Source organism: Manihot esculenta, chromosome 7 (assembly GCF_001659605.2).
Source record: "Manihot esculenta cultivar AM560-2 chromosome 7, M.esculenta_v8, whole genome shotgun sequence".
Taxonomy (NCBI): domain Eukaryota; kingdom Viridiplantae; phylum Streptophyta; class Magnoliopsida; order Malpighiales; family Euphorbiaceae; genus Manihot; species Manihot esculenta.
In genome coordinates this window covers 856,580-871,505 of record NC_035167.2, presented here as the reverse complement: position 1 = coordinate 871,505, position 14,926 = coordinate 856,580, and the positions used below count along the sequence as shown (strand labels likewise).

Sequence of the window (14,926 nt, the reverse complement as noted above, 5' to 3'; positions counted from 1 at the left end):
CTCTCATTCTTCTTCTCCTCATCCCACTACCTCCCCTCTCCAATCCTCTCCTTCTTCTTCTCCTCATTCCAATCCTCACCCTTCCTTAATTGCTAATGGGAAATCTTTGATTCACCATTCTCCAATTACATGAAATCAAACACAAATGAAGAAGAAGAAGGATGAGGAGAAAAGGAATAAGAGGATCGAAAAAAGAAGGAGAAGGATGAGAAGAAAAGAAAGAAGAGGATCGATAAGGAGAAGCAGTGAGATGGGCTGATTTGGAAGTGAAAAATAGTGTTTGATTTGATTTTTTTTATTTAAAAAATAGTTTAGTCATTTCCATTAAAATAAACGGGAGGTTAACTGAAAATTTGACGATAAGGACTATTTTACAGTTTTTTTAAATATAAAAGATTAAATTGTAGGTTTTTAAAAATATAAAAACTAAAATAAATATTTCATTAAATTAGAGGGACTAAACTATAATTTACCCTAGTATTTATTAGCATAATATGATAAACCTTCAAAAAAATTAATAATAATAATAATAAGAAACACGTGTATCATGTTGGACTTTTTGTGAATAGATAAAATCAAATTCATTTCTACAAGTTGAAGTAATTCCTATCTTCATAGCGTGCGGGAAAATAAATAAATTCTGCTAGACTTTTCCTTTTATTTTTAATTTAAAAATAATAATTTATACAGCCAACTTCAATTAATTTGAATCAGCACTTGATTAGTATATAACTTATTTATAATAAAACATTATTTTGGTTGAAAAATAATTTTGTTAAGACTAAAATTTAAACCCGAAATTGATAAATTTAAATATATTTCTTTTTAAAAAAAAATTGGTATAACAACCAGCGCTTCATTCTGAGCTCTTAGTTTGTGAAAGCTTGCCATCCTTCGGGAGGCCTGATTCTCCTACAAACCTGGTGAGCAAAACGACAATCTCTTAAAACATAGAGGACGTTTTCCAGACCTTGCATGCAAACAGCTGCACTGAATCTGCATCTTCAAAGAAGAAGATGATTCTGGTGCAAATTTTATATTGCCAAGAGTTGCAGACCATTATTTTCTGCTATGGAGATTGACAAAAGGAAAGGATATCAAAATGAAATTTAAGGTTTGCATAACAATAGAAACAGTGCCATGGAAGACGCCAGGTGCATGCAGACATCAAGGTTCATATCAGGGAAGGATTTAATAAACACTGATTAAGATGATAAACATAGGTGTAATATTAAGCAATCAGCTTGATACAACACAGATCGTTGCTTGATCAACTGAATGTCCTTTCACCCTGGTTCTTTTCTGGCGTCATGTGCTAGTAATCCCGAGAAAATTTTGCCAGCTCAGCCTACAAGCAGAAATTTTGGGAACATCAGAATCAAATTTTATCAGATATTTACACGCTCAACAGCAAAGATGTGAATGATAAAAAGTGCATATTATTTTTAATTCTTCTCATCATGTCTAAAGATTATTCAACCTAAACAACGATATCCTCTAAAGATTTACCAGTTTGTTAATAGTCTAAAACCAGAATATTGAGATCTCTAAGCGTAAGGTAGCCAAAGTAATTGCAAGAATACAGACCAACAAGTAAGAAGGCTTATTTTTCAGAACAGGACCCCCGAAACTAAAATTTTATTTTCCAATATGCCCGTGAGAAGGTCGCATCAGTGTTCATCATGTGAAATGGTGCAAGTCTTAGGACCAAACTATCACACCATACAACTCATTTTTATTAAACTCACAATTGTCGTTAGAAGTTCCATGATGCAACGACTTAATGGGAAATATAACAAGTTCAACAAGAAATTCCATTTCTATAAAGATAAGCTCTACTAATTTCCCAGCCAACTACCCACTAATATTTTGCTGACAAAATTAAGTATAGAAGCATTTTGCAGTTTGCCACATAATCAATCAGTAAAATACTATTTAACTCATCAAGTGGCCAATGGCTACTCGCTACATAACAAAGCAAACACACGGTAAATCTCAGACATAACATCTTAAACATTATACCTATAGGGGCCAATATAAACAGGCGTAGACCCTCTATTGGAACAAACAACTCTGGACAATCTGACAAATCTATAGCATTATTGCATACAGTGCAAAGCCCTATCAGAGCTGAACCATGCCAGAAGATGCATCTAGATGATATATCCATAAATTGAATCTACTCAACACATTAAAGCTGCTTAAAGCAGGTTGCACCCACAGAGTATTTGGAAAAAAAATCCACCACAATTTCTGCTACATTCTTCAGGTAGGCAAACAAGAAAAGAAAGAGGCAAAGGGAGTCTAGGAACTAAGAAAGGCATCAAAATATCTCCCGAGAATAAGGATCTATCTCAAAGAAAAACAAATGAATAAGTTTCAAAACAATTAAGTTTTGTGCAGAACTAGACACCTCAAAAGCTGACATTTTTGTATGTCCGATCTTACCTTGAGACATTCCCCCAGAAAATGAGTCTACATACTGCAACACTACAATTAAGGATCACGTGATGCTCTTCTACTATTTACTCAGATTAATAATCATGCTAAAGGAACACAGAGAAGAACAAATACTAAACAAAATGTTATATAGACTCTGGGATCAACTAAGTTGTAATGTACTTCTTAAAGTAGAATGTCTGGAATACCAAACAAAATGTTACATAACAGGCTATCAATGGAATAATGGCTGGTCAGGAAAAGAAGATGCTTTACCTCAAATGCATTCTTCAAATGGTCAAATTCCTTGTCCAAATCATTGATAGCCTGGTTATATGCCTGCATTGGCGAAGACTGGCTAGTTGTATGGATCTACAAAACCATATCAAATAGGTTAAAGCATGAAACTTCAATACATTTGGCACATTCCTAGTTACCCAAGTTTTAAACTAAAGGATGATAGGATCTGCCCATGCATCATATAAGCTACTCACTTACCTCCATGAAGTTGCAATGTTAAACAATTAGACCTACCCTCTAATGGATGCTCCTTTATATGCCAAATACAAGGGTTTTTTTTTTCTTCAATACACAATAAAAAAAATGAAAAATAAAAAAAGCAATGAAGAGAAGGCACAAGCCGGCCCTTGTGCAAAAGTAGATGCAAAAATAGATGAACAACAAGTTACTAGCTTCTAAACTTAAATTGTTAATTAGCTTAACCAAAAAGATCCCATTTTTACAAATTTGAATATGTTGCAAGGCACATATTCATTTTCTATTAGAATGTGAAGCCATAATCACATCAAAATCCAGTAGCTGTAATGATATAGAGATAAATTGCACACAAATGAGAACCCAATATCACATTGAGCACTTTATACCATTTATAAATTCATTCAAAACACACTCAAAATTCATTTTGATGAAGCTAAACCATAAACCCATTAACCACTCAATTTCCAATAAAACCTAAAAATATCAAACACAAATATATTAATGCATGCAAATATACATTAAAGAGAAAAAATACTAACCCTAACAATGATTTTATACTTGAGAGGGTGAGGGAGCTTGTATCCTGCAAAGAGAACATTTTCGTCTCTGTGCAACTGCCTAATTACACCAAAAATTTGTACAAAAACGGAAAGAAATTAGAGTTCAATTAACTACAATCAACAAAAATTAAGAAACAAAAGGAGCTATTAAGTACATGCGAAGAATGTTGCCGATGGTGTGGTCCTCTCTCTCTACAGTAAACGACGCCGCATTTATGATCTTCGTGTCTCTTTCATACGAAACCCTGTACAAGGAAAAGACACAATGGAGAAAGAGCAAAAGGAAAATGGCGACTTGGTGAGTTATAGAGAAACAGAAGATTTTGGAGAGACATCTGAGAGGGAGAGAGATCGTGAAATTACTTTTTAGTGCCCTCTGGGACGACGAATCGCTCGTAGCGATCGGGAGCATTCATGGCTTTTTCGAACTTTCTCTTTGAAGCTGGGAAAGGGTGCGTTCACAGGGGAGTTTGAACCCGTCGCCGCCTCCGTCCTCGACTGCTAGTGTGTTCAGAAACTCGCGATGCGAATATACGGCGAGGCTGGAAAGTGGGTAGGCACGTGCATTATTCGGTTATAAGCGAATTCGATAATTTTGGGAGAAGTCCGTTCAGTTGGATTACCGAATGATTAATAATATAAAAAAAAATTCAAGTATCAGTTATGGATACAAAATAACTAAACTTGTATTAATTAATATATTTAATTATAATTTTATTAATAAACTATTATTTATAATTTTATTAATAAACTATTATTTATAATTTTATTAATAAACTATTATTTATAATTATTTTTGTAAAATTTACTAATTTTATAATTATTATTTTTCAAAAAAAGTTGCATTTATTATTATTATTATATTTTTTATTTATATAATTAAGTAATTAATACTATAAAATATAATTTTTTTATTTTATTTTAATTAGTTCAGAGTCAATAATTGATTAAATATTTTGATTTTAATTAAATTTAATTTTTTAATTTCAATTCGGTTAGGTTAATATTTTAAGAGTTCATAAAATTGTAGTTAGAATTCTAGTTTGATTCGAATGCACTATGGAATTTGTACCAAAACCACGTGGTATCAATGATAAAATAAACTTTAAAAAAAAAAAAAAAAAAAAAACATGTTTGCAATGTAGGCTTGGATCCGACTGTTTGAATTTAAGGTTTGAAAAAATTAGGATTAAATACCAAGTCTCTTAGTTTTGATCTATAGTTGGCTTAATTTGAGTTTAATCAAAATTAGAAGCTTTGATTTTTTTTTTTTTTTTTAAATAGCTGCAATTAGAATCAGATCATTGAACCATTAGAAAGACCACTAAACTAACGACCACCATATTAATTTGTTAACTATAATTTATCATAATATCTAATTCTGAACCATCCAAGGTTTTTATACGAGGATTAAATAGAAATGAAGAAAGGTTTATTTCCTCCATTTATACGCCGCTAGGATAAACCAAATATGGCAACGATTGATTTTACTTCAAAAAGGATTTGAAGCTTAATGGCAAACACTAGAATGAAGTCTGGTCCATGGAGCCTTACAAATCCTATAAACCAAATGAGCATAACAGAGCCTGACCGTCTGACCTTAATTCCATGTTTCTAGCTACAATTAACAAGGCAAACGCCACTTACTATGCACTGATTACGACGCTAGCGCAATCATGTTTGCCTAGATGCCTACATACAACATCCAAAAGAAAAGGCTACATTTCTAAATCAAATAATCATTCAAATACACGAGGGGAACGAGGAAAGGAAGTAAAAATAGAGCCTCCTTTGAAATAATCCCCGGTTGTCCAGGATTATTTCATGTAACCGAGTGAATTGCCCCATTGACAAAGCTTTGATGAAGAATCAGCAGCCATATGGAAACCAGAAAATGTAACTTGAATCCGTTTGGTCTCAAGGAATGGAGACTGCTGCTTCACCTCTAATATGGAAGAAGTCTCCAAATTCGGTATATGAACAACTGCAAACTAATTCTACATTCATGTTGTTGACCTCTTTTGCTTTTGAGGAACAAATCGAACTGCTTGCTTCCCAAGTTCCAAGCTTTTTACTCTACCGTCATCCAAAGTAACAGACAATGTCGAAGTGCCTTCAATCATGTTGGAGACTGCTCCCTTATGCCTGAATCATGAAGTCATCATCGACAGTCAAAAAGAGAAAAAAAAACCCAAACATCTAAAACAAAAAATCCAAGTATGACATGGAGGGTTATAAACCCATTCTAATCTCAATATAACAGCAAATACATTCTGTCCAAGTAGGAGAAAGGAACATGCTGCACACAAATCAAGGAGATGCAAATAAGTGTGAGAACACTGACCTCTAACACCCCATAGGAGGTTGTTTCTTGCTTTAGAACAGAAATAGATGAGTTATGATTAAAAATATATTAGGGTCGGTGTAACATTGTCGCTTGAGTTGTTGAGTAAAACATTGTTTTAAATTCTTGCTTTGGTTTAAACTTGACAAGTTTTAATACAATAACTTCAAAAGAACAGATAGCTATTTCAAACTTCCTACAGCATTAAATGGGTGCTTGTCTAAAAAGGCAGTTTCAACCTCATTTCTAAACAGGTTCTAATTCTAGGATGTGAGTGAGATGCTCCCTGGTCTACACCTTTGACCTTCCTATGTATAATATCTTTTTCATAACTACAAAAATTCCTAACAATCTAGTTCCTGTGTTCATCCCCATATTTCACAGCACCCTTCCTCAGAGATGGGGCAAAAAGGGAAAACTCACCATGAATTGTCCAACGGTTGATGAACTTCAACTCTCTTTCCAATTGCATCTTTTCCCAACTTTTTTAATATCCAACTAGCTTCCATCATCTCACTGTCTTGATGTGATTGTGTGACATCTTCATATTCATTATACAGTGTTTTTTCCAGCAAGCTTGATGGTCTCTTTCTTTTTGATCTTTGGCCCCTTATGGAACTCTTTTCTTCCTCGGGTGGAGGCTTTCGAGAATATTGGTTTAGAAGATTATGTTTTTTAATCTTTAACTTCAATGAAAATTTGGAATCTTTTGGCAGTGATTGCAAAATAGGTGTATCACCAGAATCATCATTGCTTTCAGTATATGTCTCAGGCTTGATTTCTGGCTGCTTCCCTGAAGAAGTCTTCTCACTTCTTAAAGCAGGGACTTCACCTGCTGGTTCAATTGCAACCCTACTTGAATCAATGCTTCTTTTGCCCGATGAAACACTTGTATGATCTAAAGGAATGGCCTCATCTCCATCAGCACCACTCCCTCTGTCAAATCTGGGATTTAAATTGGAAGTTTCAGATTTCACTTTTCCAAACTTAATAAAATTTCCCTCTCTCCGTGGAAACTTCAAACTTCTTATTTGGCCAGAGTGATCAACTGTATCACCTGCAAATATAAGAATCAATGAAGTTATTATAAATAACCACAATAATATCCTCCATTTATAGATGCCAGCCAATGGCAGCACAAGGAGGACATATTATCTGTGCTGATGAATTGGAAAACAAGTACATTATCATCACCAAATATAGTAGTACCTTCATGCCTATCCCCGACAAGCCTATCACTCATTCCATGTTGGCCTGTATCTTCACTGCCTGCTCCATAAAATAGAATATTAAGCCAAATAGGGAGAGGGATAGAGTTGAAATAAAAATCTAAACCTAAGCAGCATTCAATTAGTAGACCATGACAAAACACAACGTGATTAATTCTTGCTCTTCATTCAGTTTTACATTACTGTCTGCAAAACAGATTTCAAGAGCATAAAAGCTATTATTTGAATAAATGAGATGATAGTTCAACCCAATAGAGATATTTGACATATGCTAAAACAAGATAGCAATAAAACAAAGTCTTTTAGATACATGGAATGTGGACACAAATAAAGCATGGTATTGAACAAATATAATCAAATTGATCGTCGCCTGACCTTTGTATATGTTTCTTTTTTTGGCTTCTTAGCAAGATGATTTTTTAAAACTAAAGCAGAACTACCATAGCAGTAAAGTACTTGTCTAAATCTAAACCAAAAAATTGAGATTAAAATGAACCTATAAAGTTCAACACAGTGGCCATAACATTTATTGCAGCCATGTAAGAGGAAACTCTGTGGATGGATGGCATATTAAATTACTTAAACTCCAATTATCATTTAATTTATTCACTAATTATAACATAAACTCTTCAATCATACCATTAAAACTGTTCAATAAGTGAAAAAGAACTGAAGGAGAAAAAAAAAGACCAAGTACTTGTGCTTACAGGTACACTCATACTCATGGTATAGCATCCTTCAAATTCATAAAACAACTAATATGACAATAAATTATAGCACCCAGAACGAATTAATTATCACAAAGATGATGATTCTAGTAGCAGCAATTACAAATACCAATGTTAAAACTCAGCACATGTAAATATGAAAATTCCATCATAACAACACATATTCTAGTTACCAAAATTTGTCAAATGTTAAATGGAAAACATACCATTGGAAGTTGCCAAATCTTGATCTCTTTGGCAGCTTGAAGCATCAGATCTTGGTGAATTAGTCACATTTATTTTTCGTGCACCAAGATTTATAACCAACTTTTTTGCCTTCACAGCTTTCAACTTGTTAGCCTGGTTTTCAGCATCATCCCCACTATTCAAGTCATGAGACTTGCTACTCTTAATCTTAACAATTCTACATGTCTTCTCTCCATCACTTACCATCACTTCATCTACAAACTTGTGTTTCAAAACTGCTGGCTGATTAACAGAACAAATTCCTTCAGTATGCTCCCTGATTCCTGCCACAGGAGAAGAGCATATGTTTCCTCCCTTTTTATGAGAATCACTGTCATCATCGTTGTTTTCATCCAGAATGTGTCCAAAAGGTTGAAAGTCATGCTGTGGTTCTGACTTACTAAGTAAAGACATATGAGGACCCTTTTTCTTGGCAGTTTTCTTACTTGAAGATTTATTTCCATGTTCCTTGCTCTTTTTGGGTGACTTATCAACTAAGCCTTTGAGAGAGAGCTTTAGAGAACGTCCAAAATCATTCTTCACCATCACCGGACCATTTTCCTCATCATCTGAATACAGTGAAATAGAAAATATATCTTCTTGAGTTGGCAATCCTGCAGCAGCCCTCAAGCTTGCAATTAAACCTTGATCAGCTTTATCACGTCTCCTCCAAAGCTCTTGAACAGCATCTTCATGATCCTTTACCTGGGAATATAAATTATATTTAATTAAGTATAATTTAAAAACACTTCAGAAGATGACTTCCACACGCACCCCAATCATATAACTAACAAGAGACATGATAAAGAAATGCCAATTGTAAGAACCTGGTAGCACTCTCCACGACATGTGGCACATTTATATTGGAGATTTCCATCCACTTGAAATTGTAGATATTTTTCATCGCTGCAAAACATTGCAAGAATGTCATACTTTGGAGGGACAGCTGTATCAGAGTAAATTCTGTCACATTCTAATGTGCAGAGCAACTAGCCCCACAGTTAAGTAAGCACACATGCACACGAGAAAAAGAGAAAGAGGTATTATGCTCAGAAGTCATTCCATGAAGCTACTGAACATAGATACTGCAAAAGCTAGATATCTGTCTAATATCTCCACCCAGTTTCACTCAGTTCATTTTCTTCAAAAAATTGCAAAGTTAAAAAAAATGCTCCATCCATTCCAAGAACACATCACAAATGTGGAATGCATTTCAAATTATAAGCAAACAGTTCCACAATTCCAAGTTTAACCAACATTTGGAGCTTAATTTTATTTTCACATATATAACTTTGTTCTCCACCACTTCGATTAAATTTCCAAAGCAATAAATACATCATTTTTTACCATCTCATTCATAGCTTTCATCCCTCATCAACCACATTAAATAACTTGTTGATAAAGCTCATACCTTTCCTTGCTCTAATAAGTATTCATTCCCAGTCAATTTGAAATGGCCTCCTCACCCTTCAATGAAAATAAATATATGCACAACAGGTTTGAGCTAATTTTGACCTACCAATCTAAGGACAAGAGAAGTGGCAGAAATCATTAGGAAAGTTGATCATTCAATCTATCTTATCTTTTATTCACTTATGTGTTTATGCTGGAACTGTTGTCTTTTTGTTTTTCACGTGCTCCTCCAAATTCTTTTTGTTTCAGAAGTACAAGTAGTCAACAACAGAACTGGACAATTCAGTATCATATTTGTCCATAATCAAACAAGTTTTAACTAGTAAACCTATAACTAAAAATTCGTGCAAACAGTAGACCAATTGCTCAGCCACTTCAGAACAAGCATGACATATAACATGTACAATAATAGGTAACCTGCAGACACAGCACATGGATAAGTTAAAACAAAAAAAAAAAAACCCAAAGACACGTGCATCATCAATCTTCAGAACAATGTCCCAGATGGCTCTATTTATGAAATATAAACAAGGGCAGCAACAGACCTAATACCATCACAACTGCAGTGCACCCACCGCTGGCAAATGTCACAGCAAACCATTGGTGTTGACTCCGAATCTCTATAAACCTGCAAGATTAAACCAATTCCATTGAGGTAGAAAAACATGCATGAATGATAATACAGAGAAGCACATGCTCACACAGAAGTCCATGTCAAACAAATTAACAAGAAAAATGCCCATGTACCACACCAATAACCTGCAGAAAAACTGAGTTTTCCTTTTCCACCTCATGATAGAGCCTTTAACTATTATCATCAGTGTAGCCAGTGTTATCAAAGCGAGAGGCGACACCAAAGCGATAGGAGAGGCGAGAGGCGAGGCAATGCCTTTTTAAAAAAGGCAATAAAGCCAAAATTTTGTTATATATTTTAAATATATATATATATATATATATATATACCCTTCAATGAACACCCATATTTAAAGGAAAAACTACATGTTCAAAAGAAATACATATATTATTTGCAGCAATAGAAGAAGAGAGAATTTTTAAAAAAAAAAAAAAGGAAAAGAATAAGAGGATTTGTTGCTGTGCGAGAAGACGAGAAAGAGAAGGAAAAAAAGGAGAAGACGAGAGAAAAATTAAAAAAAGAAGACATGCTGCTATGCAGGTACAGTAGGGAGAGAAGAGAGGAGAAAGAAGAAGAAGAAGAAGAGAGAAAGAGAGAGAGGAGGAGAGACATATTTGGTTGATGGTATTTGGAGAAAGAAAGAGTAAGAAATTTGCATTTTAGTTGCTGCAGCAGATAAGAAGTGTTATCTGCTGTTTGAAAGAGATGAAGAGAGACTAGAATTTCTCTTTTGTTGTTTAAAAGCATTTTGTTGGAAAAAAAAAAAAGGTTTGCTTCAGTGAGGCATCGCCTCTGGTGCCTCTTGCCTGGCGCCTTTGTGGACTGAGGCATCCCCTTTGTGCAGGCGCCTTTGCCTCAGTCAGGCGACGCGAGGGGATGGCACCTCGCCTCTCGCCTTTAACAACACTGATTGTAGCAGCCTATAAGCACACAATAATCTACACTCAACTTATTTGTTAGGTTCATAATACCTTCAAACAAACAGGGCAGTAATTTCCCTTCACGAACAATCTTCCACAAGCATCGCAGCAAGTATATCCCAGAAACCACCTGAAAGTTTTAGGAGTAAATAATACATCAGCCAAAGATAAAGAAGAGAATAGGCTGCTCAACTATAGGCACAAACATTCAATGTAGCTCATCCCATCAAGCAACTTGTCCTGTAGCCCTACCAGATCGACACGAGATCTAAATGGAAAAAAAAAATAAAAAGAAGTATAAAACTTGGACAAACCAAACAATTCACCCATCATTATCATTACAATAGTGACAGTGAAGATTTCAGAGTCAGAAATTTTAATTCATCCCTTAACAGCAAAATTAAATATGATATTATGGTACTGATATGCTAGCTTACAAAAGCATAATAGGAAATGATCAGGGACAAGGAATTCTCCTTTAATTACACAGATATTTACTATCCAATAATAAAGGTAACATGTGTTATTTCCCATTTGATGGTAGTCAAAAAGCAAGACGACAAAATTCAAATACCAAAATATATAGAACAGGCTAAATTTTATGTGCAAAGGCTATCCATTGGTGATCAATACCTCACACTCAGACCATTTCCTGGAACAGAAGATCCACAACTGTGACACCTTGTGTGTTTAGGGCATAAATATGGTCCAGAACTCACATTCTGCACCATCCATAAATGAATGTTAACAATGCTATTTCATTCTAAATATGAAATAGGAACCTGCAACAAAATCTTACTTTATGTGGAGGATGTTGGCAGTAACAATGGTACGCACCATCACACCTTTTGCAAAACATGAACTTATTTGGATCCCCAGTTCTTCGGCATATCTGACAAAAACAGAACCAATACAAGGTTAAGAGCTCTTCTAATTAGATCTAATATATATACATACATGAACGCTGCTAACTATGTGGGAACATTGCCTAGGCAAATGAATATGACATCTTTTTTGTGAAATCTTAGAGAACACAATAACATAACAAGAAAAATGAAAATGGAGTCAGCAATTACTATGGTTGATGTGTTGCAACATTGCAATAGATATGGTATGCAGAAGGATCAAGAGCCATTTCTCTGACATGTATGACCTCAGTAATATAGTTTTTGCTCAGAACAAACTGAAATCACATGCATAAGTACCTCACAGATTCGGCAAGATGGACAGGTCCATGAACTCCAGTGAAATAAATCTGCAATCATCCACCGCATAAGATACATTTAAAAAATTATTGCAGCTCTGGAAATTTATTAATCCACTAAATTTACCCCTGTGTTGAGCCCATGCTTTCAAACAGCTTCTATGGTACTTTTTGCCACAACTTTTGCAGGAAAGCATCCTCCTTGCCCTCTCACTTCCCTCAGTTTCACCCAAAAAGCACATGCGGCACATTACATTTGAGTTGGACATACCTTGCTCGTCTCCAATAGTATCTTTTGAGGCAACCTGAAAATGAATTTTTAAAATAAAAAATAAAAAATAGAGAAGAGAAGAAGCAACTAAACTTTTCTTTGCCAATAGTAGACCCTATCAACCAATACTCTAAAATAATCTTTCAATTCCAACCTCTGTCACCTAAAATCTCTTGTCATCCCATTACAATCATTTCTATAAAGCAATAGAAAACTTCAAATGCCACCACTCAAATGACCCCTCCCCAACCCCAATAAAATAAAATCAAACGTTTCAACTACATTGTTGAAACTGAATCACTTCTTTTGAATCAAGCTTTGCAGATCTCAACAGCAAATCTTTCTTCTTTGAGCGAAATAGTTAATGATTGTAAAGCTCTTTTGAGCTCTTTTAATTCTATGTTCCTTCGCAAATAAATCAGTGAACCAAGTTGCTCATCTGATGGCTAGAGCAGCTGTTTCTTTGTCTGATGAGATTATCTGGGGTATTTCTCCCCCAGCATTCCTGCTACATTGTTTGCTTTCAGTAATTAAAGCTTCCAAATGCTTTGTTTCCCAAACACATGCACACACACACCAAAAAAAAAAAAAAGCATTATATATCCAAGTAATAAAATTACCTCCCCATCCCAGCATATTAATCAAGCACCGGTATAACTAAACACAAATCAAACATTTCAACAAATAACCTCAATATTTACCTCCAACTCACCAGCAAAAATTTACGCCAACAGTAAATCAAACCTAACAAAATAAGCTAACAATGAACCATTCTAAGCTCAAATGAACGTAATTGTTCAATTAACCATAATTTAGAAAGGTAATCAAACGAAACAACCACCAGATCCTACACATTTAAAGTTAAACTCATAAGACAAGCATTAAGAGACTTAAACACCTACACTCAAATTAAACACAAACTAGCCAATCTCTCAACAGCCAGTAATTAAAATAAAACCACATATACGTTTGTACATGTAAATATAAGACCACTCAAACAACAATCTTACCGCCATATCACCGGCCTCAAACCGGCGAGCATAATCCTCAGCAGCAACCATAGCAGCTGCCGCTTTTTTCTGAAGCGCAACACGCTTATTCTGCGCCGACACCTCTTCTCCCAAATCACTCCCTCCACCTCCACCACCACCTCCTCCTCCTCCATCTCCAGCCGCAGCAACGCCAAACGTCGACGCAGGCGTCGCAGGAACTAGCGCTACCTTAGGAACACGGACCTGAACAGTCAACTCGTTAGAATCCCTAATTCCCAAAGGATCCTTGAGAAACTCCTCGATTCTCGAAACCTGAAGCAGGAAGTCAGCCTTGGATTTCTCGCTGTGGAGATCCCGCGGAAACCCTAACGAGCAGAAGCAAATTCGGCGGCTACAAAAAACCAGAAAATGAGGAAAAAAAATGAGAAAAACAGAAAGAAATAGAGGTTTAGAGAGGAAGAGAAGATAAAAGGGAGGGGTTTAGTGTTAATAGTAAGACACTAACCATGTAATTGGGCAAGCTGCGTGAAAGGCCATAGAGAGGGATTTTGAATTTTTTTGAGTTTTAGAGAGAGGGATTTAGAGATCGCTCCTTAAAAAAAATAATAATAATAATTAAAATTAAACTTGGGGCTTTATTATTATTTTTTTATTTATTGATTGTGAAATAGATTCATATTTTTCGTTTTTTTTCTTAAGGGAAAAATAGAAGGCTATGCCGAATTGCGGATCTATCCTCTGTCAGTGTGAGTGTTCGTTTCGTCTCTGGTTTGCCTTTTAACGTGAAGGTGTGGACTGTGCACGGTCAAGCTCTCTGCAGTGACCAATAGGATTATGGCATGTGGCAATTTTTTTTAAGGTCTGATCTGCTCAAGTTTAACTTCAGAGAGAAATATAAAACGGTAAAATTTTTGAGAAAATTTATGAATTAATCTTTTAATTTTAAAAAATATATTAAAATATTTTTAACATTTCAAAAAATTTATTAATTAATTTTTATTAAATATTTTATTATAAATTTAAAAAATTTATTAATTACTCTTTTAAATTTTTAAAATATTTATTAATTAATTTTTTTCATATAATGAATATTTTAAATATTTTTATAATATTTAATAATTAAAAATTAAAATTACAGAGAATTAATAAATAAATTTTATAAAATATTAAAATATTTTAATATATTTTTTAAAATTATAAATCAACTATTAAATTTTTCTAAATTATAAAAATTAAATCGGTAATCTTTTAATTTTTATTTATTATATTCATCAAAAATTAAATAAGGAGTAATTAAAAAAAATTAAAACTTTATACTCTATTTTCTTTTCTTTGAATTAAAAACAACCGTCATTAAATTAACTATATTCTGTTAATGCCATGAAAATGATCAACTAGCTTTAAACTTAATGAAAGTTAATTACACGGTTAATAATTTGATTCAAAAAAAAATTACACGGTTAATAATA

General features: G+C 34.2%; 2 protein-coding genes across 2 annotated transcripts; both read right to left on the bottom strand.

The window, feature by feature from the left end:
- Positions 1–1,097: 1,097 nt before the first annotated feature.
- LOC110619262 (DNA-directed RNA polymerases II, IV and V subunit 11) lies at positions 1,098–4,068 on the bottom strand. The gene is made up of 5 exons (XM_021762577.2): positions 3,861–4,068; positions 3,653–3,742; positions 3,477–3,555; positions 2,716–2,811; positions 1,098–1,348 (listed from the first exon to the last, which is right to left on the bottom strand). The coding sequence occupies exons 1-5, from the start codon at positions 3,911–3,913 to the stop codon at positions 1,316–1,318; spliced, it is 351 nt and encodes a 116-aa protein (XP_021618269.1). The 5' UTR covers positions 3,914–4,068; the 3' UTR covers positions 1,098–1,315.
- Positions 4,069–4,958: 890 nt separating this feature from the next.
- Positions 4,959–14,202, bottom strand: LOC110619241. The gene is made up of 13 exons (XM_021762541.2): positions 13,963–14,202; positions 13,476–13,848; positions 12,322–12,499; positions 12,196–12,245; positions 11,790–11,882; positions 11,624–11,712; positions 11,042–11,120; positions 9,982–10,064; positions 8,851–8,929; positions 8,005–8,728; positions 7,051–7,110; positions 6,265–6,898; positions 4,959–5,642 (listed from the first exon to the last, which is right to left on the bottom strand). The coding sequence occupies exons 1-13, from the start codon at positions 13,992–13,994 to the stop codon at positions 5,501–5,503; spliced, it is 2,616 nt and encodes an 871-aa protein (XP_021618233.1). The 5' UTR covers positions 13,995–14,202; the 3' UTR covers positions 4,959–5,500.
- Positions 14,203–14,926: the final 724 nt, after the last annotated feature.

Excerpts from the sequence above, each read along its gene's own strand:
- LOC110619262 (XM_021762577.2), bottom strand. The coding sequence starts at position 3,913 with ATGAATGCTCCCGATCGCTACGAGCGATTCGTCGTCCCAGAGGGCACT. Across the intron at positions 3,743-3,860 it reads GTCCCAGAGGGCACTAAAAA|GGTTTCGTATGAAAGAGACA; the intron begins GTAATTTCACGA and ends TTCCTTGTACAG. Across the intron at positions 1,349-2,715 it reads ATTTGAAGAATGCATTTGAG|GCTGAGCTGGCAAAATTTTC; the intron begins GTAAAGCATCTT and ends TTCTGCTTGTAG.
- LOC110619241 (XM_021762541.2), bottom strand. The coding sequence starts at position 13,994 with ATGGCCTTTCACGCAGCTTGCCCAATTACATG. Across the intron at positions 13,849-13,962 it reads GCAGCTTGCCCAATTACATG|CCGCCGAATTTGCTTCTGCT; the intron begins GTTAGTGTCTTA and ends GGTTTTTTGTAG. Across the intron at positions 12,246-12,321 it reads AGCATGGGCTCAACACAGGG|ATTTATTTCACTGGAGTTCA; the intron begins GTAAATTTAGTG and ends GGATGATTGCAG.